General features: G+C 36.1%; 1 protein-coding gene across 14 annotated transcripts in view; it reads right to left on the minus strand.

Moving 5' to 3' along the window:
• PKNOX1 (PBX/knotted 1 homeobox 1) overlaps positions 1–25774 on the minus strand; it is a 228685-nt gene that overhangs the window by 43908 nt on the left and 159003 nt on the right. For all 14 annotated transcript variants that reach the window (XM_074213902.1, XM_074213901.1, XM_074213891.1 and 11 more), the window contains 5 exons: positions 24621–24748; positions 15831–16002; positions 7616–7786; positions 3384–3483; positions 1854–1951 (listed from right to left, as the gene is read on the minus strand). In XM_074213902.1, the coding sequence (XP_074070003.1) occupies positions 1854–1951; positions 3384–3483; positions 7616–7786; positions 15831–16002; positions 24621–24748 (669 nt within the window). The remainder of the gene's footprint in view (positions 1–1853; positions 1952–3383; positions 3484–7615; positions 7787–15830; positions 16003–24620; positions 24749–25774) is intronic.

Consider the following 25774-nt stretch of genomic DNA (forward strand, 5'->3'; position numbering starts at 1 on the left):
CCAGCTATATTTCTTCTGGGGAATATAACTGTACTCTGGAAAAACCTCGCTTTCGCTGCAGCCTTTTCCCAAATGGTGAATCTCTGGTTTCACCATAGGGGCAGGATTCAAGTGGGCATAGAAGCATCTTCATCTTGTGATGAAGTTTTCTTGGTCTAGCTCGATCACCAGGAAAGTCACATACCCCAGGGGGGACTCATATGATCTAAACCTAGCAAGGGTTGAAGGTTTTATTTGGCCCTTAGGGCAACCACATACATATTTCATCTACAAAGCTATACAAGATTGGGTCAAATCACATAAAATCACCTGGACTTAATTGCTTTAGCATTCTTAGGCAAAAGGACTTATCAACACAGGAATGGACCTTTTCTAAGACCAACGCGAGTTGTTGGCCACCAGCTTTTTTGCAGTGCTGGTTTTACCCCTCCATTACCACCAGCTGACTAAAATGGAGGGTCTCTCTAACCTTTCACCTCTTTAATCACAGCCCCAGGGACAAAAGGAAAGGTGGTGATGGTATATTATTGTTCCCAGAAGCACCGCAGGAAATGCTGTCATCCCTAGTCCTGCTTCACTGGGAGCTGTGGGGCAAACACAACAAGCACCAAATGGAGCCAATTTACTCCCAATCTATTTCCTTCACGCTCACTTTACCTTTTCCCTGAAAGTCAAGGAGGACTTGAGAGTGGACAGAGGCATAATAGACCCTAACTACAGAGAATTAGGCATCTTAGCTGTGAGGGAGTCCAAAAAAAAAGTTAAACATACACTTTTTAAGGCGGCAGAGAAATACATGACTGTTAAAATTTTAAAAGTGAGATTCAGTCACCTGGAAAATGTACCTTTGTGGGACACCTCCAATGAGGTCAGTTAAAAGTGACAGCCGGCTACTGTGACATAGTTACTACATGATAGCATTTAAGTTTTCACTTAATACAATGAGAATATGCTTTGCCTTTTGAACTCTTGCAAATGACAGCTATAATGTTCCTTTTAAACCATGTAGCAAATGATCCCACATTCAATTTATTTTATTACTTTAAGAATATAATTTGTAACTTTTTCTTTTGGGTTCCTTCCCATTATCCTAAAACTAGATTCTTAACCAACCAGAGAATTTTATATCTATAAAGCATAAACACTTATAAACTATGGAATTTAAAGAGGTTTGTAATAATTATTCTATGTATTTACAGACATATGTCTCATATGAAACATTTTAGGGGAGACTGAACCTATAATTTCATTAGTGCAGGGAACACCACAGGAGGAATTTCTTCTGACCAGTGGAAGGGCCCCTTCTCTGAAACTTAATAGTCTTGGAAAGTTGCTTGGGACACTGAGACACTAAATGATTTTCCCAGCCAATTTGTATTGGGAAGCAAGATTTGAATTAAGGCCTTCTTGACTCCAAGGCTAGCTCTTGATACATTATGCCAGTTTTCCTCTTACATATATAAAAAATAAGTGTTCCTAATACAAGAAATTATAAAATTTGTTTCTAAACAAAAACTAAAAATGATTCAATAATATCACTTCAATGTAAAATAGCTTTCTATCATCAATATTTCCTTAAAGTTAAGAGAAAGTAATCATCAAAGGTAAAAACATTATTTACTAGAGAATGCTCAATTCTTTTAGTTATATTAGCAGCTGCTTTAAAAGCTCTGCAGTTGACCTGAAATTTCAACAACAGCTTTCAATTAATATTTACAACAGAGATGACTTAGTTGAAATTTAGTCTGATTTAATACTAACCATGGTGGTACTGCTTAAATGCTTGAACACTTTTCTCACACCAGTCAAAAACCAAACCAACCTTCACATTCTTCTTTGAGTATTAAACCCACCTGTGAATTTTGGATCCTAATGGTTCCAGGTGACAATGCCTGTGTTACAACTTGACCTTGTGGAGTGACCACTGTAACAGGCTGATACACTGTGCCACCTTAAAAAGGAAAAAAAAAAATTAAATTTTATTCCTTTACAAGATTTGCTTTACTACTGCCTAAATACCCATTTCTAACACAAAGCAGTATTTTTATATTGATCTATATTAACACATAAGCAATTCCTAGATAACATCACTTAAAAATGAAAACTAAATTAAAATCAAATAATTGAACAAATTTATTGAGTACCTGTTATAGGTAGAAAGTCAAACCCTGATCATGTAACTTTTCACCTTTTTTCCCACCTGTTTTGAAATTCCTTGAAAATACAAAATATTTCCAATATTCAACAAATATTCACAAACCTGGGACCTGAGAAGGTTGGAGGTGAGTCTTATTTCTCAAGTGATTTTATAAATAAAACTCTGCACAAAACAAAGTCCTCCATGGGAATCCTCCCTCCCTGTACATTTTAGAAGCTGAAATGAGCTGCCCAAGACTGTAGAGCCAGTAAAATGCAGGGCTAAGACTGGAATGAAATCTAACTTTGAAAACAGGGCTCTTTCCACTGACTCCAACTGACTGATGAAATGAAGGCACCTGTCCTGCTAATGACTAGAAGAGTTCTAGGTGAATTATTTCCTGTATGATTCCCATTATTCTTCTCCCAAATTTTTTCTTTCCAACTTCTTTCTCCACCTATTCTATCCTTATTATCTCTAGGAATAAGTATTGCTGCAACACAAAATAAGTCAGTCAACCTATTGAATTATAAAAGTAGAAAAGAACAATCATTATAATCCTGGGTGAAGGAATGTAGATTAGTTGTAATCAACACTTCGAATATTTGAAAACTAGACTAAGGGGATCTTTCTGAATCCATTTTGAATGAACTATTAAAACATTAAAACTGCACATTTTAATTTAATTGTATTTTCTATGAAATGGCAGCAACTCTTTTTCATATTTGAATTCCAGATGGTATCAATAGATTAAAACAGAGAGAAGTCTTTAAAGAAATCCCCACACACATCAGGTATGTTATTTCATTGGTATAAGGAAACTCCTTCTATCAATGAAAATGAGTTGTTTGGTAGTTCTAAAAGACTGACTTCCCCAAATTCAGTAAATAAGAGGTAAATTGAATTCAAGAGTCTTCCTGACACTAAATTAGCTTTGCTAAACTGTCCCTCCAGGGACTCAATTATTTGAAAATGATGAATAGTTTTGCTATATAACATTTTAAGAATTACAGAAACCTTAAGGCTTTTTCAGCCCTTGATAAGTTAAAAAAATCATTTTGCATAAAGATTGCTTGATAGGCAATAAGTACAAGAGTTAAGAATTCATTTCAGTTATGCTGCATCTGGAACTCACAAATAAAAAGCTATTAGTGGGGAAAAATTCATGTATTTCTTAATTATATAATATTGAAAATGAATCATGTAAAAAGAAATAAAACCTATTCACTTTTTCTTAGGGTCATACCTGCCACAGTTGCCATAGTTACATTTCCTTGTTGCAATGCTGAAGCTGGGACCACTATCCCCTGGGGACTGAGTGTGCCTGTGATGGCACTTTGAATTTGCTAAAAGTTATGAGGTAAAAATGCAATTATTATTCAAGAAAAAGATGATTCAACAATTGAAAAAGTAGCATGCAATGGAAACGTCAATAATGGAAAGAGGCACTTATTAAAACAAACATTAGTAAACTTGTTAATAAAATATAAAGCACAAACAGGTTCAAAATTTACTCATCATGAAATATGCCAATATTACATTGGTTTCAATATAGATTCCTATTATCTTAACCAAAAGCACTTATTTTTGCAACAAATGAAAGATAATTAATTCTTACCTATGTAAAAATACATAAACTCCTTTTGTGATATAGCTATCATTCACACAGTTTGGTAACTGTACCAAAAAAAAAAAATCCATGACTCTGGGGGGGGATCCATCTCCATTCTCCCCAACAGCAGACCTCCATAGTCTGGGGCTATTTTCTGAATACCAAATCCACCTTCAATAAAAAAGGATTTGCTTCTACTCTAAGACCAAGAATACTCTAAAATTAAAAGCAATTCAAAAGAATTCTAAAAATATTCTGAGCAATTTCTCTATTATAATGTATGGACCTTTGAAGTTACAAACATTTAAAAAGATAACACTCTTTAAAACAATTCCTTTTCACTTTAAGAGTTATTTGCGGTGTCATCACACATCACATCCTTGAGACACTGTCAGTACAAAGAACTTTAAATACTAAACAAAAAATCACAGGCTAACCTATCATAAGAACAAAACATAATCTTTGTCATATGAAAGATGAAACATGTTTAGTCTTATACACCAAACAGAAGATGTTCAAATATACAATATTCAAAGAGACTGAATTAATACTCATTATCAATAAGACCCAAATAATATATATTTTTAACAGGGAAACAAAATCATAGGAGTATTCATACACTGAAAAAAATCATAATAAATCACTATTAAAAAATTATAACAAAAGTTGTCATGTACATTGGTCTGGTGAATTGAATTTTTAAAACTGAAATCAAAACTTTATTGACTAAATCCTTTTTTTTAGGTTTTTTTTGCAAGGCAGATGGGGTTAAGTGGCTTGCCCAAAGCCACACAGCTAGTCAATTATTAAGTGTCTGAGACTGGATTTGAACCCAGGTACTCCTGACTCCAAAGCCGGTGCTTTATCCACTGCGCCACCTAGCCACCCCTTTATTGACTAAATCTTAAACAACTTTAATGTATATCTTAAATTTACTCTTCATTGTTAAATTTTAAGTATATAATAACCACTGGTGCTCAAATGTCTGGTTTTGGGTCATCATGATAAAAATAATTAGTGTCATATACTTCTTAATAAATAATTTTACTAGCGATCCATAATCATATGAAAAATTACTCTAAATCACTACTTATTAGAGAAATGCAAATTAAAGCATCTCCAAGATACCACCTCACACCTCTCAGACTGGCCAATATGACCAGAAAGGACAATGATCATTGTTGGAAGGGATGTGGCAATCTTGGACATTAATACACTGTTGGTGGACCTGTGAACTCATTCAACCTTTGTGGAGAGCAGTTTGGAATTATGTTTGAAGGGCAATAAAAATGTGCATACCCTTTGATCCAGCAATACCACTACTGGGTCTACCCTGAAGAGATCATGAAAAAGGATAAAAACATCACTTGTATAAAAATATTCATAGCAGCCCCGTTTGTGATGGCAAAGAATTGGAAATCAAGTAAATGTTCTTCAGTTGGGGAATGGCTTAGCAAACTGTGGTGTATGTATGTCATGGAACACTATTGGTCTATTAGAAGCCAGGAGGGATGGCAATTCAGGGAAGCCTGGAGGGATTTGCATGAGCTGATGCCGAGCGAGATGAGCAGAACCAGAAGAACACTGTACACCCTAACAGCAACATGAGGGTGATGATCAATTTTTTTTGTTGTTGTTTTTTGGTTTCTTTTTTTTTAGGTTTTTGCAAGGCAAATGGGGTTAAGTGGCTTGCCCAAGGCCACACAGCTAGGTAATTATTAAGTGTCTGAGACTGGAAGATGATCAATCTTAATGGACTTGTTCATTCCATCAGTGCAACAATCAGGGACAATTTGGGGCTTTCTGCAATGGAGAATACCATCTGTATCCAGAGAAAGAACTGTGGAGTTTGAACAAAAACCAAAGACTATTACTTTTAATTAAAAAAAAAATGTTATCTTATTTTATAATTTTGCTATCTCTTATACTTTATTTTTTTCCTTAAGGATACGATTTCTCTCTCATCACATTCAACTTAGATCAATGTATAAGCCATGGAAACAATGTAAGGACTATCAGACAGCCTTCTGTGGGGGATGGGGGAGGGAAGCAAAATTGTAAAATTCAAAATAAATAAATAAATTTTTTAAAAAATGGTACTGAAAAAAAATGAATCATTTTACTAATGGTGGCCACAGCTACCATTTTACAGAGTAGAGAGATTTTTGTGGATTAAAGTCATATAATAAAAAAAAACTAAAACAGTTTTTCTTCTGATAAAGCTAATCTCAGACATTAGGAGAAGCTTAAATCAATTAAAATTTTAATGAACTTTTTCTTACTTATATTATGCCCTCTAAGGTTCCAACATAAAGACATTTTTATGTCATGTTTCAAAGGCTTGTTGAAATTCTCCAAGATATTTCCTTAGGGTGAAGATTTGGATCAGAAAAGGCCCATAATCATCATTTCATATATTAGAGAGAGAATCCTTCTAGCCTTAAGATTTAGAGACTACATAATGTCAGAAAAGTTTCTGAGCTTTGGCAATTCTAAATTGCCCAAGAGGAGTCCTTAAAACTGAATCAAGTCAACAAAAGGCTCTCTAAAATGGTTCAGAATGCCCAAAGATGTCCAAAAATTATCTTTCTAGCCCCAGTCCTGGTAAGACTCCTTATTTGAAAGGCACCACTCTCAAGATATTTCAAAGACCTGCAGCCATCCTAGATTTTGTGGAAAGCTCCCAGTCTGCATAAGCAGAATGACACTGTCTAAAAATGGGTCTAAAAATGAGAAGAATCCAGTACCTACACAAGAAAAATAGCAAATAAACTGGTATTCTCTTTTACTTTTTAACACAGTTTTCAGCAGATATAAAATCTTATAATCAGAAATCATAGTAAAATCTTCTCTAGAGTGTCTGAGTAATAAAGTATCCCAAATAATGAAAAATTTAACTGGTTAAAATTCTAATTTTTTAAAATTTTAACTCCTTCTGATGGATAAGTCCAGATTAATAAACACCTATCCAAGCATGAAATAACTAATCCTTTCTTAAATGATTGAAAGATATTTAAAGATCATTATTATCAATGAGTGCTATAAACTGTTTGGGAAATGAGGCTGAATTTCTATCAGTTCAATTAAGATACAGACTAGAGTTTGCTTTTTTTCCCCCCATGTTTTAAATCCCAACTTTTAGTTGAATTTCTTATCTTTGGCCTTGAGTAAAAAGTGCAAAACTTGAATAACCTCTAGTGCCCATTTCTTCAAGGCTATCTTTTTTTATAAAACTAATTATTGGTTTATGGTCTAAAGCAGACTTTTGCTTAGATTGTTTTCTTATCCTTAATATCACTGTATATTCCTATACATTTTAGAGATTTTCAGAATATCAATACTACTACAATTCTATCGCCATAAAACTACCTCACTCGTTTGAATTTAAAGATCACCATCTAGCAGATGGATTTCTACTTTAAAAAATACTAAAGGGGTGGCTAGATAGTGCAGTGGATAGAGCACTGGCCCTGGAGTCAGGAGTACCTGGGTTCAAATCCGACCTCAGACACTTAATAATTACCTAGCCGTGTGGCCTTGGGCAAGCCACTTAACCCCATTGCCTTGAAAAATCTAAAAAAATAAAAATAAAAATAAAATACTAAAGCCAAGTCATCCCCCTTTTTTTCCCTGATATAAAACAATTCACATGCTTTGGTAGCAAAAATATTCAAACAAGTTATTAGTTATGAGATATCTTTTGCCAATGCTGCATATATATCAGTGAATTAATTTACTTTATCCCTCTAACAATAATGTGAACTTAGAAATATAGCAATATTGCAAGTAAATAAACCACAAGGATTCTTCCCATATCACACATATAAGTTAATGTGAAACCCCATTAAAATTAGCTTTAACAATACCTGGGGTTGTACAGGGGAATAAGGACTTCCTGGTTCTCCACTCAATAGAGTCTCACTGTTCATTTTAGTTTTAAGACAAGCAATGTAGCGGCTGCAGAAATCTTTGCAGAGTTCATTAACTTTTTCAAGTTCAAGTAGATGTATACGTAGAACCTGTATTGCTTTTACCATCTACAAACATAAAAAAAAAAATCAGAAATACAAGTTAGAGGATAATAAGTTGGAAAGACCTTAGAGGGCAAAACCTTCATTTTACAAATGGGGACATTGAAGTCTAGACGGGTTAAGGCATTTGCCGAAGGTCAGACTGGTAATAAATGGTAGGAGGAGGAGGATCACTAAAATGCAGCACATTTTCACTAGCACAGTAAGAGCAGTAACTGCATAGTCAGAATACCTGGACCTGAACAATGGCCTTGTGGCTTTTAAGAAATTTGACTATGAGGAAAAATGACACTATGCTTATTTTCTTATTTGTAGAGAGGGAATCATAAAACTTCTGTGCTAACTGTAAGAATCAGTTAATTAACAAATGTTGATAAGAGGCAGCTAGACAGCACTGGGCTTGGAGAAAGGAAGACTCATCTTCTTAAATTCAAATCTGGCCTCAAATACTTACTAGCTATGTTACCCTGGGCAAACTGTTTGCTTCAGGTTCCTCATCTGTAAAATGAACTGGAGAAGGAAATGACTCCACTCCAGTGTTTCTGTCAAGAAAACCCCAAATGGGACTTGGACAGATTGAAAAACAGCAACAAAGGAATAATACATTATTAGAAAATATAGTTCAGCCTATGAATTTATATCTTTTATGGGACAGAAACAATGATAGAATAGTATTGTGCTATAAGAAATATCCAGAGAAGGAATTAATGGAGTCTGAATGCAGAAGTATACTATTTTTCACTTAATTTTTTTGTGAGATTTTTATGGTCTATGTTTTCTTTCACACCATGACTAACATGGAAATGTTTTACATGATTGCACATATATATCAAATTGTTTATTTTTAGGGCAAGAGGAAGAAAGGAAGGGAAGAAGAGAATTTGGAACTCAAAATTTTAAAAAATGAATGTCAAAATCTACTTGTAGTGGGGTGGTTAGGTGGCATAGTGGATAGAGCACAGGCCCTGAAGTCAGGAGGACCTGAGTTCAAATCCAACCTCAGACACTTAATAATTACCTAGCTGAGTGACCTTGGGCAAGTCACTTAACCCCATTGCCTTGTAAAAACCTAAAAAATAAAAAATCTATTTGTGTATATAATTGAGAAAAAAATAAAATGTTTAAAAAATAAAAGACATCTTAGAGATGTTAAGAGAGAACTCTTGGTGAATGGTTTCAACATTTTTAGTGAAGTATGAGAAATCTTCATCTGGAACTTGGAGTTGGCTGTGCCATGGGATGCTTGAAGAAAGATGAGAAGATTTAGAAAAGTCATTGTGATGAAAGAAATACTGAATTCATTTGGAAGGTGTAGTAAAGACTGCTCATCTGCAGTAAAGACTGAGTTGGGAATATGTAATATAAGTTTGTAGTGTATACAGTAAGCACAGTTTCATGATTTTCTCTAGTTTTGTTCAGCAGTTCATTCAAAGACAATGTGTAGTGCAAATAATCCAAAAATGGAGTTTGGCAGGATGAGACTGGCAAAAGAACAAGGGACTTGCAAGTAGTTTATGAAGGATTCCACTGGGAGAAGAAAGTATAGCCTTAGAAAGAACTAAGGGTTTGGTGGTCACACAGTGAGAATAATGGACAATGCTAAGGCTAGTAAAGCATAGGGAATGATGGAATAACAGAAGGTTATGTTACAGTAAAAACATTTCAGAATCCATAAACATGGAAATGGAACACAAAAGTGGATGGCAAGATGAAGTTCAAGAGGTCAAAACTGCTTGAGTCCCTTAGTCACGGTTAGCAGTGGAAAGTCTTGCACTGTCTCCAAGATGACCATTAACAAGAAGGGAAACCCAAGAGCTGGTAGCCAGAATCTTTAGGCTGGCCTGCTCTACATGACAATTCTTTTTTTTTTTAGGGTTTTTTTTTTTTGCAAGGCAAACGGGGTTAAGTGGCTTGCCCAAGGCCACACAGCTAGGTAATTATTAAGTGTCTGAGACCAGATTTGAACCCAGGTACTCCTGACTCCAGGGCCTGTACTTTATCTACTACGCCACCTAGCTGCCCCAATACATGACAGTTCTTGACCTCATTAACTCTCATGGACCATCCAGAAGCAAATGATATTCTGGACTTCAACATCTGGAACTAAATAGGATAGCAGAGTAAGGCCCCTGCAAAACAGCACCAACTGCCCTTCTGCTCAGTACAAGAAGGCAGTGGTTTTAGAGACATGTAGCAATGCTTAGTGGAACAAGAAATGGCAAGGTAGACAAGAAGATTTTTTTTGTTTCCTCCCTTTTCCTATAGAGCTTGAAGGGAGTGGGAAGTCTTGGATGGTGAGCTAAAAAATATTGAAAAACAGTATAAAGACAATTTTCCCTGACCTGTGAAAAGGACTTAAGATTATCAAGAACATGTCATCTTGGTTGCCATAGCACTAAGTCCCACTTCTGCTAATGCTATTTTTTTGTGTGTTCCACTATTAGTTTTTTATTTTTTATTTTTATAAAATTTTTTTGTAATTTAATATTTATTCTCATTTTGTACAATTTTTTACACATTAATAAAATATTCTTGTTTAAGAGTAAACAAAGTACCCCCTCCCCCCAAAAAGTATAGACTCACTTGAGTGATAAAGGGGAGAGAAAAAAAATTAAATTAAAAAAATAATAGTAATAATTGTGGGTATGGCCAGGTGGCGCAGTGGACAGAGCACCAGCCCTGGAGCCAGGACACCCAAGCCCATATCTGACCCCGTACACCCAACAATCACCCAGCTGTGTGACATGCAAGCCCCCCCAACCCCACTGCCCTGCAAAAACCAAAAAAAAGAAAAAAAAAGACCTAAAATAAAATAGTAACAATAGTAGGGGCGGCTGGGTGGCAGACAGAGCACTGGCCCTTGAGCCAGGAGCACCTGGGTCCGAATCCGGCCTCAGACACCCAAACAATCACCCTGCTATGCGGCCCCAGGCAGGCCACCCAGCCCCATTTACCCTGCACCGCCCCCCCCAAATAATAATAATAATAAAAAAATGTGCTTGAGTCTGTGTTCCAACACCACCAACTCTGTTGTGGGTGGATCACATTCTTTATGGTAAGTCCATCACAAAAGTTACTTCCATATATTTCCACTGTTGCCATTGCTGATCACAACTCCCTCCTTTCTTATTTCTCCACTACCATGTACTATATTTTTTCTCTCCTTTCACTCTGACTCTGCTGTAGGGTCGCTGAGTAGCGCAGCAGACAGATCCCTGGTCCTGGGACCAAGAGGCCCTGAGCCCCCATACCATCCCTTAGGCCCAGCATCCACCTGGCCCCATGGTCCTGGGCAGGCCTTCCAATCCCAGCCCCTTGCAAGAAGCAAGAAAGAAAATGTGTTATATCTGACCACTCTCCCTCCATGGTCCATCCTCTCCTCCTTTATTCACATCCCCACCCCTTCCTACTCCAGATGTCTATACCCCATTGAGTATATATATGCTGTTTCCTCTCTAAGCCACCTCTGATGAAAGCGAAGATTTCCTCATTCCCCCTTGTCTTCCCCACTTCCATATCATTGCAATAGCTCATTGTAATAAAGAAAAATCTTATTACATGAAATATCTTGGCCTATTCCCCCTCTCCTTTTTCTTTCTTCCATTACATTTCCCTTTTTTCTATTGACTCCATTTTTACACCATATTTCATCTTCAAATTCAGCTTTCTCCTGTGCTTCATCTATAAAAGTTCCTTCTACCTGCTCTGTTAATTGAGAAGGTTCATGTGAGTATTATCAATGTCATTTTTCTATGCAGGAATACATGCAGTTCATCATCAAGTCCCTCATATTTTCCCCTTCTCCTCCAATCTCTATGCTTCACCCGAGTCCTGTATTTGAAGATCAAACCTTCTGTTCAGCTCTGGCCATTCCAAAAAGAACATTTGAAATTCCCCTGGTTCATTGAAAGTCCATCTTTTTCCCTGGAAGAGGACATTCAGCCTTGCTGGGTAGTTCATTCTTGGTTGCATCCTAAGCTCTTTTGCCTTCCGGTATATTGTATTCCAAGCCCTACGAGCTTCCAATGTAGTTGCTGCTAAGTCCTGTGTGATCCTGACTGCAGCTCCACGATATTTGAACTGTGTCCTTCTGGCTGCTTGTAATATTTTCTCTTTCACTTGGGAGTTCTGGAACTTGGCTATAATATTCCTAGGGGTTGGTTTTTTGGGATCTCTTTCTCGGGGTGGGGGATCAGTGGATTCTCTCCATTTCTATTTTGCACTCTGCTTCTAGAATATCAGGGCAATTTTCCTGTAGTAATTCTTTGAAAATGATGTCAAGGCTCTTTTCCTGATCATGACTTTCAGGTATTCCAATAATTTTTAGATTATCTCTCCTAAATCTGTTTTCCATATCAGTTGTTTTTTCAATGAGATATTTCACATTTTCTTCTAATTTTTCATTCTTTTAGTTTTGAAGTATTAAGTCCTGATTTCTGGTAAATTCATCTATCTCCCTGAGTTCTATTCTTTATCTGAAGGATTTGTTTTCCTCAGGGAGCTTTCTTATCTCCTTTTCCATGTGGCCAATTCTGCTTTTTCAAGCATTCTTCTCCTCAATAACTTTTTGAACTGTTTTATCCATTTGACCTAAGCTGGTTTTTAGCATGCTATTTTCTTCAGCATTTTTTTGGATTTCCTTGACTAAGCTGCTGACTTCATTTTCATGTTTTTCCTGCATCTCTCTCATTTCTTTCCCCAGTTTTTCTTCTAACTCCCTCATTTGATTTTCAGTCTTTTTTGAGCTCTGTCATAGCCTGAGCCCAATTTCTGTTTTTCTTGGAGTCTTTAGATGCAGGAGCTTGTGCTTCCTCATCTTCAGACTGAGTGTTTCCATCCTTCTTGGGCTCACAGGCAAAATATTTCTCAATAGTGTTCCTCTTGTTTTTCTGCTTGCTCATTTTACCAGCCTTAGCCTGTTTTGGGGGTGCTTCCTGAGCTTTTGGGACACTCCCACAAGAGTCTCAGTGTGAGAGGCTCTGTCCTCCCTCCTGGTCTGTGAATGACCATAAGCGCCCCCCTCTACCACAGGGCTGAGGTGGGGGGCGCCCTGCTGCTCTATGGGGGGCCTAGACTGCGATCAGGATCTAAATGTGGTCAGAACCCCAGATTCCTGTTCCAGGGGCAGGGTTTGGCAGTCTCTCTTCACTCCCCTCCCTAGGTTCAATGGACTCATGGCCTGGGGGCTCCTGCTTACAGGCCGGCTGCTTCTTTTTATTGGATCAGGACTGCCTTGGCCAAGCTGCTGCTCCCTGCTTGCTGTGTGCCCTGAGGGCTAGGCTTCATGCACTAGCTCTGGCAGAGGTCCCCTGCTGTTCCCAAATTAGTGCCTGGTGTTCCCTGGGGTGTAGCCCAGGAAACTCCCCCGTTGCTGTGAGCTGGGGCTCCCAGAGCCCTGGGGCTGCCTCCAGGAGGCTGAAGTTCTTTCCCTCTGGTGGGCTACCCCTCTGGTGGGCCACCCCTCCAACCCCGGGGAGCAGAGCCTTTTTGCTCTTTCCCAGGTTACCTTGAGTAGGAGAACTGACTCCCTGGGTTCCTTTGTGGGTTCTGTCTCTCAAAAATTTAGTTAGAGTCCTTAGTTTCGAAGTTTTATGATCTGCTCTTGTCGACATCTTGGCTCCGCCCCCTCATGCTCACCATTTTTAAGAGCCCCACAATAAATTACAAAAATTTGGCATTATATACCACATGGACCTGGTTAGTCCTTCCAAAGGGGAAGCAGAGCATACAAGTCTGGTCAAAACACTAGCCAGAGATTACCTCCAAGTCCTATTTCCTCAAAGAAGCATCAATTGCCTACAGGTTGGATATTTTAATGCCAAAATCATACAAAACCAATCAAATTATGAAGATGGCCTTTGTGTCTTAAAGGAAAACCAGCTTAGGCTAAGTAAAACAATGCTATCATTGTCACACGAGATAAATAAGAAATGATAACAGGAACAATTAAAGGTAAAAGAAATTGTTAAAATGGATTTTGAGGTGGGGCTAACTGGCAAGATTGATGATGATGATGATGATAGCTAGCATTTGGTCCTTGAATGTTTATAGAGTGCTTTACATATGTGTGTGTGTGTGTGTGTGTGTGCATGTGTATGTATGTTAACTCATTTGATCCTCATATGGGCTTGTGACATTAGTGCTATTATTATGTCTATTTTAGGGATAAGGATATGATATGATCTGGCCAGGATTATATAACCAGTGTTTGAGGCAGGATATGAATGCAGATCTTCTTGATTCCAAGTACCATGCTCTATCCACTGGGCAAACTAACTCCCTATAACTAAATGAAACAAATAAATAGTGTTGAGAATTGATAGAGAAGAAGGGTCTGTTAAATTATTAAGGGCTGCAAACCGACTATAAAAACAGATGCTTATCTTGGGATGAAAATCTCAACCAGTTGGAAAGCATAAAAAATTATACGATGATTTGCTGCCACTGTTGAGTGATGATAGATTCCTGAATGTACCTAACAATGCTTGCTTATTATAATAATGTATTTTCCTGAAGTCTGACAAAATCTAGTCTAAAGTACTTTAAACTAAAAGAAATGAAAGTGAAAAGATTATCTCTCTATTCTTCAGAGCTAGATACCACAGCTACAATCAATAGAAGTTGAGACATTCAGAAGATGAAACCCCCTAATTACTGCAGAGCCTGGCCTCAAAATTTCTCTAAACAAACCCCTAAAAGTTAGTCAACAAGCAAGAGGAACTAGAGATTATGATATAAGGAAGCAAATTTGATCTCATTGAGACTTTGGCAAGATAAAACCCATGACTGGAGACAAAGCTGTGAGACAGAGTGGAAGGATGATGGTACTCTTAACAGTAATATGAAATTTATAAAGGAGGGAGAATTTGTGGGAAAAGATAATGGTTTCAATAGTGGACATGTTAAGTTTAAGGTGCTTATGTGACATTCAGTTCCAGATGCCCATTGGCAATTATAAATATGAGAATGGAAATCAGGAGAGGATAGGACTGGATGAATTGAGCTGAGAATTACCTACAAAGACATGATAAATGAATCCATGCAAACTGATGAGAGTATAGAGGAATAAGAGGGTCCTTGACAAAGCCCTGTGGAATACCCAAGGTTAACAGCTAAGTCCTGAAGAGAGAGTCAGTTAAGGAGACTAAGGGAGTGATTAGACAGATAGAAGAAAGTAATGTCACAAAAACCTAGAGGAGAGAGTAACAAGGAGAAGAGAATGATCTTTAGTGTCAAAGCTATAGAGGGGTCAAGAAGAATGAGAATTGAGAAAAGGGCAGCAGATTTGTCAATTAAGAGATTTTTGTTGACTCTGAAGAAAGCAACTTTAGCTGAATGATAAGCTTGTATATTGGACAGCAGATATATTAAAAGGAGGGGGCAGCTAAGTGGTGCAGTGGATAGAGCACCTGGAGTCAGGAGGACCTGAGTTCAAATTCAGCCTCAGACACTTAATAATTGCTTAGCTGTGTGATTTTGGGCAAGTCACTCAACCCCATTGCCTTAAATTTAAAAAACAAATTTTTTAAAAAGAGTGGGAGGGAAAAGGAGGAAGAAATAAAGGCACTAATTGGAGAAAGTTTTCTCAAGGAGTTTAACCACTAAAATGAGAAGATATAGGATATTAGCCTACAAGGATGAATGGATGAATGGGGGAATGAAGAAGAAATGAATTTGTTTTTACGTAGTAAAGAATTAAGTATACATAGGGAGAATTTGAAGTTTATGTGACTAGATGAAATGCATGGTATGGGATCAATAACTATATCAAAGACAAGGAGAAGGGCCACTTCTTCATCTGAGACAGGGATGAAGGAAAACACAGTAGCAGAAGACATCTGGAGCTCTTGGAAAATGGCCTCATTGCTTTCAATGCACTATGAGGCAAAGTTCTTAGCTGAGAGTGTAGTGGGAGGGTTGAGGAAGGATGAATAGGTATGTTCCATAAAGAATATGAATAGCATTAGTAAGGTGGATAAAAAAGTTAATCACTATACAACTCTTTAAATTGCCATAAAAATATATATTTGCCATAATAATTTTTACTTACCAGATTATCAGTCTCTGGATCTTCACAAAAAAATGGTTTTCCTTCTTTTTCTTGCTTCCTAACAAAATTTTCAATATCTACATCAAAACTGGCAGAAGTTGTCCCCTCTGAGCCTTGTGTAGATTGTTCACATTTTTCAAACAACAATGCTAATAATGGAAAGAGTGGATGTCTAAAAGAAAAAAAGGAAAAAATTTGCCACATTTCATTTTAAACTATTCTCAGAAAACAATCAGTCTTAAAAAGTTAAACTGGTTAATAGAATTCAGATATGTAAGTCAGGAGTATGTATAAAAGGCATATTTATATAAACATCAACTTTGTGTTTTGTACAGAAATAAGGATTATATATGAAACTGAGATTAGGCAAATTTTTAAAAGCTTATAATAAATTCAACAAAATAACAAGAAAATTACTTATGAGAGGAGCACATAAGAAGCTCCTCTCCCTATCCACCAAGTGTCCACTGCTCCTCCCAAATAAAAATCCTTCCTGGATACAAGTATAGCTGAGGGGAAAAAAAATCTATGTTATTTATCAGTTATGCCTGAAATATCTTCCTTGTGCTATACTTCTGGTTTAGCACTGCTCTACAAAGAACTAGAAATCATGCTTTATCATCAGTACTCTATCATGATTGCATTAAAATTCTCAAGTCTTTCTTTTTTCAAAAAATGATTATTGATAGCTTTTTTTGTCTTTGTATCAGTTACATTTCCCACTACATTTTCTTTCCTCATCCCTATAATTAAAAAAGTTAACTTATTATAAAGGAAAAGTTCAGTTAAACTAACCGACTTATGGTCCCATGGCACTGCAAAGAGGCAGGGGTTCTTCTTTGGGGCCAAATAATTAGACAGGATTCAGTTTTAATTTGTTTCATTATCGTATTTCATTTTTGTGGTGTCATTGAGTATACTGTTTCTCTTGTTATTCTAACTTCACTTTACAATAGATCACATCTTTGTATGTTTCTCTAGATCATACTGGTTCTCAAAGTACAATAATATATTATAATCATATACCATGATTTTTTTAGCCATTCTTCAATAAATGAGCATTTACATTGTTTCTAGGTGCAATAAATATTTTGATCTATACAAGGAGTTTTTTCATTTTTTGATCACTGACCATAAATATAATATATATATATATATATATACATACACACACACACACACATATCCATAAAATGTGTGTGTGTAAAATATTTATATAGAGAGACACACACGTACATTTCAGTATACACATGCAGATACACACACACACACACACACACACACACACACACACACACACACACATATATATGAGAAATCTTTGTATAATTCTAAATTGCTTTCCAGATGGACAATTGCATTTGTTGTTCAGTCATTTCAGTTGTGCCCAACTCTAGTATGGAAAACCCATGTGGAGTTTTTCTGGCAAAAATACTGAAGTGGCTTACCCTTTTCTTGTCCAGCTCATTTTTCAGATAAGAAAACTGAGACCAAGTTAAATGACTTGCCCTGGGTCATATAATTAGTGTTTCAAACTTAAGATGAAGTCTTCCTGACACTACTTTACCATTTGTACCCACCAATTGCCCCATAAATTCATACTTCCCCCCAACAATGCATTAGTGTGTCAGTCTTTTCACAATCCCTATAACATTGACTAATGCCATATCATCTTTTCTAATCTACAGGGCATGAAATGAAACATGAGGGTCCATTATGATTTATTTTTTACTACTCAGAGTTTGGAATATTTTTTTTTAAAAAGGGAGTCAACAACAATCTGCTTTAATCAAGAAACAATTTGGAATATTTTTAAAGAATTATTTAGTTCCTATTGTTCTATTAGAAACCAGGAGGGATGGAAATTCAGGGAAGCATGGAAGGATTTGTATGAACTGATGCTAAGTGGGATGAGCAGAACCAGAAAAACACTGTACACTCTAACAGCAACATGGGGGGGATGGTCAACCTTGATGGACTTGCTCATTCCATCAGTGCAACAATCAGGGACACTTTTGGGCTATCTGCAATGGAGAATACTTATCTGTATCTAGAGAAAGAATTGCAGAGTTTGAACAAAGACCAGACTATTACCTTCAATTTAGGGGGGAAAAAAACCCCGTTATCTTATTTTGTAATTTTGCTATCTCTTATACTTTATTTTTCTTCCTTAAGGATATGATTTCTCTCTCATCACATTGAACTTAGGATCAATGCATACTATGGAATCAATGTAAAGACTAACAGACTGCCTTCTGTGGGGTGGTGGGAGGGAAGCAAGAATAGGGGGGAAAAATTGTAAAACTCTAAATAAAATCTTTAAAAAAGAGAATTGTTTAGTTCAGATCCTTTGATTGCTTATCTTGTAGGAAAAGGTTTTTGTTCTTATCTTTGCAACTAAATGTATGTGTATTTATAAATCTACATGTTTATTTCTTGGATATCAGACCCTTGCTAGTAAGACTTGATGCAAAGGTTTTTTCCTCCCCGTAACTGCTTTTTTTCTCATTCATTTTACATTGACTGTGTTTATATAAAAAGTCTTTCAATTTCATGTAATCAAAGTGATGTATTTTTTAAAATAAAAATAGTAATGATTTTTTGTGCATATGACTTAATTTATATTGATATTTAATATCATTTTAAAGAATAATGAATTATTATTTTTACTGAAGATAATCTTTATCTTTTTGGCAGCATGAGAATAATCAAGTCCTGGACAATACATCTTAAAAGAAAGTATTGATGAGAAGTCATAAAACCTAGCTTACTATTAGGTCAAATTAAAATTAACCAACATATATCAGGTTCTGTCATGAAGATGATGCTTACCTTTTCTGCAAATATTACATTTATGAAAGGGGACATGCCTAAAATATGAATTTTTAGTGTGTTGTGAAAAACTTGAGATATTAAGCTAACAAAGAATGTCCATTGTTAAAATTTAAGTGACACAAATAGCCCAGATGCATGGGCAAATGCAAAATAGAATTATGTATTTTATTTTGGATCTTTTAACATAGCACAACTTAATTGATAATCAATATAAATTTATCCCACATTCAGATCCTTATACATGAAATTCTTTGCAAAGTTGACTCATTTAATTAACATATATTAGAATGGAAAACTATGAAGTAATCTGAGCAAATATTTATCAGAGGAAAAAAACAGCAATTAAACAGTGCAAAGGGATTTTGTTTTAGAAAAAATAATCTTTTTTCAACATTTCAATTTTTTTGTCTCTTTCTTCCATATCTTTCAAATTGAGAACTTCAAAGAACCTTTTCTTTTTGTCCTCTGTATCAGTTTAAGTCAACCACATCTGATTTCTACTGTTCATCAAAGTCTTTGATCTGTAGAATATTGAGTCTTTTTTTTTAAGGTTTTTGCAAGGCAAATGGGGTTAAGTGGCTTGCTCAAGGCCACACAGCTAGGTAATTATTAAGTGTCTGAGACCGGATTTGAACCCAGGTACTCCTGACTCCAAGGCCAGTGCTTTATCCACTGCGCCACCTAGCTGCCCCCATTAATTGAGTCTTGAGTTTTTCTTTTAGTTTCTACTCCTGACACATGAAATCAAATATCACAAAGTTGCACTCCATCTTCAGGTTATAGTCTTATGAGCATTGACAAAAAAAAAACAACAACAGTTAGACTTTGTTGTTTTTTTTTTCATTTAAGATGATAATGCAAGATCTTTTTGTTTTAGGATTTGCACATGTGCTTCAACTTTCTACAATGTCCCCTTGACAGCTGCTCTATGTGTGTATGTTTGTGTGTGTTTTAATGTGTTTGCGCTGAGTACGCAGATTCTTCTTTATCTGATATTTACACATCAGTGTTAATGTGACTACAGATTTCAGTCTGGTCATCCGTTCCAAAGGCACCTGATTAGATTTTGCTTTTTTTTTTTTTTTTGCCTTTGGAAACTTTTAAAAATAATAAGTGAGGGGGCAGTTAGGTGGCAGAGTGGATAGAGCACCTGAGTTCAAATGTGATCTCAGACACCTAATAATTACCTAGCTATGTGACCTTGGGCAAGTCACTTAACCCCATTGCCTTAAATAAATTTTAAAAATTAAAAATAATAAATGAGTTTGCAAATGTAATTTTTCACCCACAACACCATACCAGGATCTTGTTCTTGTAGTAGATCTATTAGAGACAGTTGAGTGCAAATTCTGATCCAGACACTAGCTGACCTCTATTAATAAGTCTATTAACCACCTTCTGCCTTACTTTCCTCACTTTTAAACTGGGCATAATAATAGTACCTACCTTGCAGGGCTATTAATAAGGATATATTGAGATAAATTTGTTATATGTTTTGCAAATTAAAGAGCTATGTAAATGGAATGATATGTAATATCCTGGCCCCCCACTGGAAAATGAAATATTTTTTCTTCTCCTCTTTCAGGAGTTGTAGGATGTCCAGTCTCTCTGCAAATGTCTTTAGCTCTTACCAATGGTTTTTCCGTAAATACAGGTATTCCTTTCATCTGAGTTCCATTTAACTACAGTCAGTGAAGATTTTACAAAAGAATATTTACTTCAAAGGCATAATCATAAATACACAAACATACTCCCTCCAACATGTGAGAGGCATAATTGCTTCCTGCTACACCACCCAATCTCATGGAAGGGGATCAGGTTCACAATTTAGCTCAGATGGATGGGCACAGACAGTCCTAGTTCCAAGTGCAAAAGCCCTCCTTGGGCTCAAGTCCTAGAATCCTGGCTTTGACTTTTCTGGCCTTTGAGAGCACCTTTTCTCTCACCTGTTCATTATTTCCCACCCCACCCTGCCACATAATATTAGAGTTGAGAACTTTATCCTCCAGACCCAGCAGGAGAGCACAGAAAATAAAGCAACTAGCCTAATTTTTAAAAAATAAATTTTATTGATATTTTCTGTTTTTTTGATCAACGTAATTATCCCAAGTATCTGTCCCCTTATGCTTCACAGAGAACCATTCCATATGGAGCATTTTCTATAGAGAAAAAAAAAAATCAGCACAATTCCAATGTATAATACCTATGGACCTCCCAATTCCACAAAGAGGTTGGTTGGGGGTGTCTCTTCATATGTCTTCCTTAGAGTCTAACTTGATCTTTGTTATTTTTTTTACATTTACTTTTGTTTTTGTTTTTTGTTTTTCTTTTTAGGTTTTTGAAAGGGAAATGGGGTTAAGTGGCTTGCCTAAGACCACACAGCTAGGTAATCATTAAGTGTCTAAGACCGGATTTGAACCCAGGTACTCCTGACTCCAGGGCCAGTGCTTTATCCACTGCAACACCTAGCCATCCCCACATTTACTTTTGATTTTTGGTGTGTCATTATTCTTTCCACTTATATTGTATAAATAGACCTTTTATGCTTCTCTGTATTCATCACATATACTCCATTACATTCATGTACCACAATTTGTATTCAGCCATTCCCCAACTGATAGGCATCTTATTTAATTTCCAACTCTTAGTTATCACAAAAAAGTGCTATTATAAATATTTTGGGTACTTTTTTCTTGATGGTTTCCATGGAATATAAGCCCAGTAATGGAGTCTCTGGTTAAAAGGTTTGGGATTATCTTAACCACTTTATTTAATTTCAAATTACTTTTCAAAATCTTGTACTAACTCCCTTAATTATTGGTGAGCTTTTCTTCTACAACCCCTCCAATATTAACTGGTGACATTTTTTGTAATTACTGCCTATTTTCAAGGTATGTGATAAAACTTTTGAGTGTTTTGATTTGTATTTCTTATATTAGTGATTCAGAGCATTTTTATATAGTTGGGAATACTTTGCAGTTCTTTTGGTAAGCATTTGTTCATATCCTTTGACCATTTATCTACTGGAGAATAATTATTAGTCATATATATTTAGATATATAAATATATATGAATGTATATACACATACACACACATATATAATTGTCCTATCTCTTGTTTGGTTAAGAATACATCTCCTACACATAGATGTAAGAAGTATATGATCTGTTTCTCTTCTAACTTTTTTAGGTTTGTTTGTTTTTTTTTGCAAGGCAAATGGGGTTAAGTGGCTTGCCCAAGGCCACACAGCTAGGTAATTATGAAGTGTCTGAGACCGGATTTGAACCCAGGTACTCCTGACTCCAAGGCCAGTGCTATATTCACTGCGCCACCTAGCGGCCCTCAAGTAACATTTTATACACACATGCACACACACAAATTTTATTTTTTTAAAATTATTTCATATAACTTTCCTGGTTTTTCTTCTCTTTCTTCCTTAAGAGAGGTAAAGGAAAAGGACCGTGATTTCATTGGTTTACAGAATTTCCAAATAATAAATTGCTTCTATGTGGTTTCTGACAAAGGCAGGTCAGTTCCTTCTTTATAACCTGTCTCGGAGAGTTGCCTGGTCCAAAGAGGTGATGAAACATAAACTATATCTCCACATGCTTTATAAAATATCCATATGCCTCATATTATATTCATAAAGTATAATTTGTTTAGCTTTTCCCCAGCCAAGGGGTTCTCACTTTTGAGGTTTTTTTAATAACAAAAAGTAAAGCTATTAACATTTTTTGGGCCTTACCTTCACTTTGATCTCTTTATATGTCCAGGACCAGTATTGTTAAGTGAAAAAGTATGATCAGTATAGTTATATTTTGAGTTCAGATTTGAATTTCTTTTCAGAAGAGTTTGGACCAATTCATATCTCCAGCAATGATGTTCATTCATTACTGTGACTGCCCTCTCATAGCCTATCTACTCTCCCCATGGTCTCTTCAATAATTGACATTTTAATTTTTTTTCATCTTTGCCAATTCATTGGGTGTGATGGGGAGCCTCAGAATTGTTGTAATTTGCAATTCTTTGGTTATTGTTGATTTGGAGTGCCATTCTATTTTTTTAGGTTGCCTACTAATTGTTTAAGGCTTCTCACTTTCTGTGCTCAAGTGGTTCTTCCAATTTTTTTTCTCGTGTGTTTTAATTTCATTTTTTCATCTCGCTTCAGTTTTTCATTTTATTTGTGGGAGTCCTGGAAGCCAAGTCATTAGCCTCTATTTCTTTTTCTAGCTCAGGCTATCTTTAAGCCATAGTTCAATATTTAGAGTTTTCTTCTGCCTGCTTACATTTTAGCCCTCAGCTGCTGCATTGGAATTCTGCGTCACAGCCAGGCTCTGTCCTGTTCCCTGAGGCCAGGCAGTGTCCAGCCTGCAGCTGGGTACCACTGTTCCTCCCCCACTGTAGATGTGTGGAGGGGAGTTGAATCTGATGCTCTTCCTGTTTACTTACACAGCCTTAGTCTGAACAAGGAGCCGGTCTTGGCTCCTGTCACTCTCTTCTTGAGCTGGGCACTGGCACTAGCCTTGGCTCTACCTCCTTTCCTATGTCGTCAGTGCTGGCTTGACCCTGGCAGGCCTCGACAGCAGCCAGAGGTCTTCCGGATCACCTGCAGGGCCCACTGGCCACCCCAACCATCAGGCTCTGAGTTGACTACATCTTTTGCTGTGGCAGATTCCTCTGGCTTCAGACAAGACTTGTGAAAGACAGTGCTGCCTTCAAGTCCTCTTTGTGTGGCCTCATCAAGAATGGTCTCATGGGAGCAGCTAGGGGGATAGAGCACTGGTCCTGGAGTCAGGAGGATCTGAGTTCAAATCCTGTTTCAGACACTTAATAATTACCTGTCTGTGTGACCTTCACTTAATCCCATTGCCTTGCAAAAACTAAAAAAAACTAAAAAAAAAAAAGAATCTTTGTTTTACCTGGTGCTCTTTTTTATTTTTCTCAGGGTAGCTAGAAGGAGTATTTCATATCACTCTCTTTGCTGGAAATCCTTACTTATAAAATTCTTTACTTCTCAGTATTAGTTATTAAATAAGCAGGAAGATGGTGGGATGGATAGCGTAATGAGCTCGGAGTCAGGAAGACTTACTGGCTGTGTGATCCTGGGCAAGTCACTGAACCCTGTTACCTCAGTTCTTCATCTAGAAATTGAGATGGTGAAGGAAATGGAAAACCCCTACTATAGTATCTCTGCCAAGAAAACCCCAAATGGAGTCACAAGGAGTCAGATATGAACAACTGAACAACAACAAGTTATTACAAGTTCATAACTAATATTTTTCTACCTTTATTTCATTACTTCATGAAGAAAATTTGTATTGCGGCAAATTAATGAACTCACTTTTTACCTAGAAGACCTAGAAAAATGTCAATTCTTCACCTTGAAAATAAGTTAGACGATCATAAATGAATCAAATGATTATAAGTTGGCATAGTTAAGGAAATGGACAGTCCTTCAAAAGGCCTGGTGGGGGGGACTACCTAGAACTCAATAGAACCACAGAATTATGTGATTGAATTGAAAGACTAGATCAAGGATACTAGTTCATTTTTCATATTTAAACATATCCAGGACCCCAGTAATTCCCCCCAAAAACAATTTTACTTCATAAATTAAAAACAGCATAAGCTTAATGTTATTTAAAACTTTTCTCATTTATAAAAATGAAGAACTAAAACTTCAAAAGTTAACATTGAAAGTTGAACTAATTTGATATTTATCACAATATATCAATATATCTCAAAATTAACAGACATAAAAACTACTCATTCTGAAAAATTTTCACCTGAATAGACATTATCTCTTATTAGCAAACTGCATAATGTCAATATTCCGATGAATGTTTTCTACTCCAGTATTATTCCCCTGCCCCTATTCCAACATATTTAAAGTAAAAAATAATTTAAACAAACCAACAAACAAGAATACATTGTATTTTAGTCGAAGCAGCTACCTATAAATGGCCTGCTTATCTGCATCCATTGGTGTCTGGGATTCCACAGGAGCAGGGCTCACTCCTTCTGCATCAGGGTCAGAACAGTTTGGTTCCCGCTCAGTTTTAAATTCTGTTACTACTTGCATCTGTAAAAGAAAAAGGATATTCCATATCACCTCAGACAAAGTGATGAAGAGTGTTTAGTTTTCAAATAAGTATCATTGAAAAGAGGTAAGCTGGTAGTACTTTGATATCATATAGCAATATAACAAAAAATCCAAAACCCAATTCCTTTTAATCTGCCTTTAATTTGAAAGATAAAATAACAATCACAGAATTTCAGTATTCTGTTTAAGAAATAAAATTATCTCTGTATGGGAAATATAGAATTATGTTCCTTATTTTGTTATTGCTCAAATACAACCTATTTTTGAAAAGAGATCTATATCATACCATTAAAAAAGCTACTCTTCCTGTTACATCTATCACTACACACTTAAATGGATTATTGATTTTTTTTGAGGTTTCCTTCAATTGTATAGATCACAAACTGTTCATACTTGATTCTTTTATGGGAAACTTGTCTATGTTCTTCCATATTTTCCTTCAAGTAGCTGACCAAATGAATTCCTTCATTTTTTTCCCAATCATCACAAGGATACACCTATCCACTGGAAGTACCAAAAATTTATTTTTTCATTGTTGCAATCTGTTCATATCTATCATATGCCTCTCCACTGCATCTATGTAGTACTCATTTCTAATTTTCTGGAGACCAGTGTTCAATGACTTTATATGATAACAGAGAATAAATAAATATGTCAAAGTTGCTTTATATAGCAAAGTTAAAAATGCAATATACTAGGGGCGGCTAGGTGGCGCAGTGGATAAAGCACCGGCCCTGGAGTCAGGAGTACCTGGGTTCAAATCCGGGCTCAGACACTTAATAATTATCTAGCTGTGTGGCCTTGGACAAGCCACTTTAACCCCATTTGCCTTACAAAATCCTAGAAAAAAAAATGCAATATACTAAAATTATTAAAAAGACTGAATATACTCTTAAATTATACTCTTAATATTAAGTGTATATATATATACTCTTAATATACTCTTAAATATACTCTTAATATACTCTTAAAATTAAGTATTATAGAATAAACAGAAATTTTCTC

The sequence above is a fragment of the Macrotis lagotis genome, chromosome 1 (genome assembly GCF_037893015.1).
Source record: "Macrotis lagotis isolate mMagLag1 chromosome 1, bilby.v1.9.chrom.fasta, whole genome shotgun sequence".
Classification (NCBI taxonomy): Eukaryota; Metazoa; Chordata; class Mammalia; order Peramelemorphia; family Peramelidae; genus Macrotis; species Macrotis lagotis.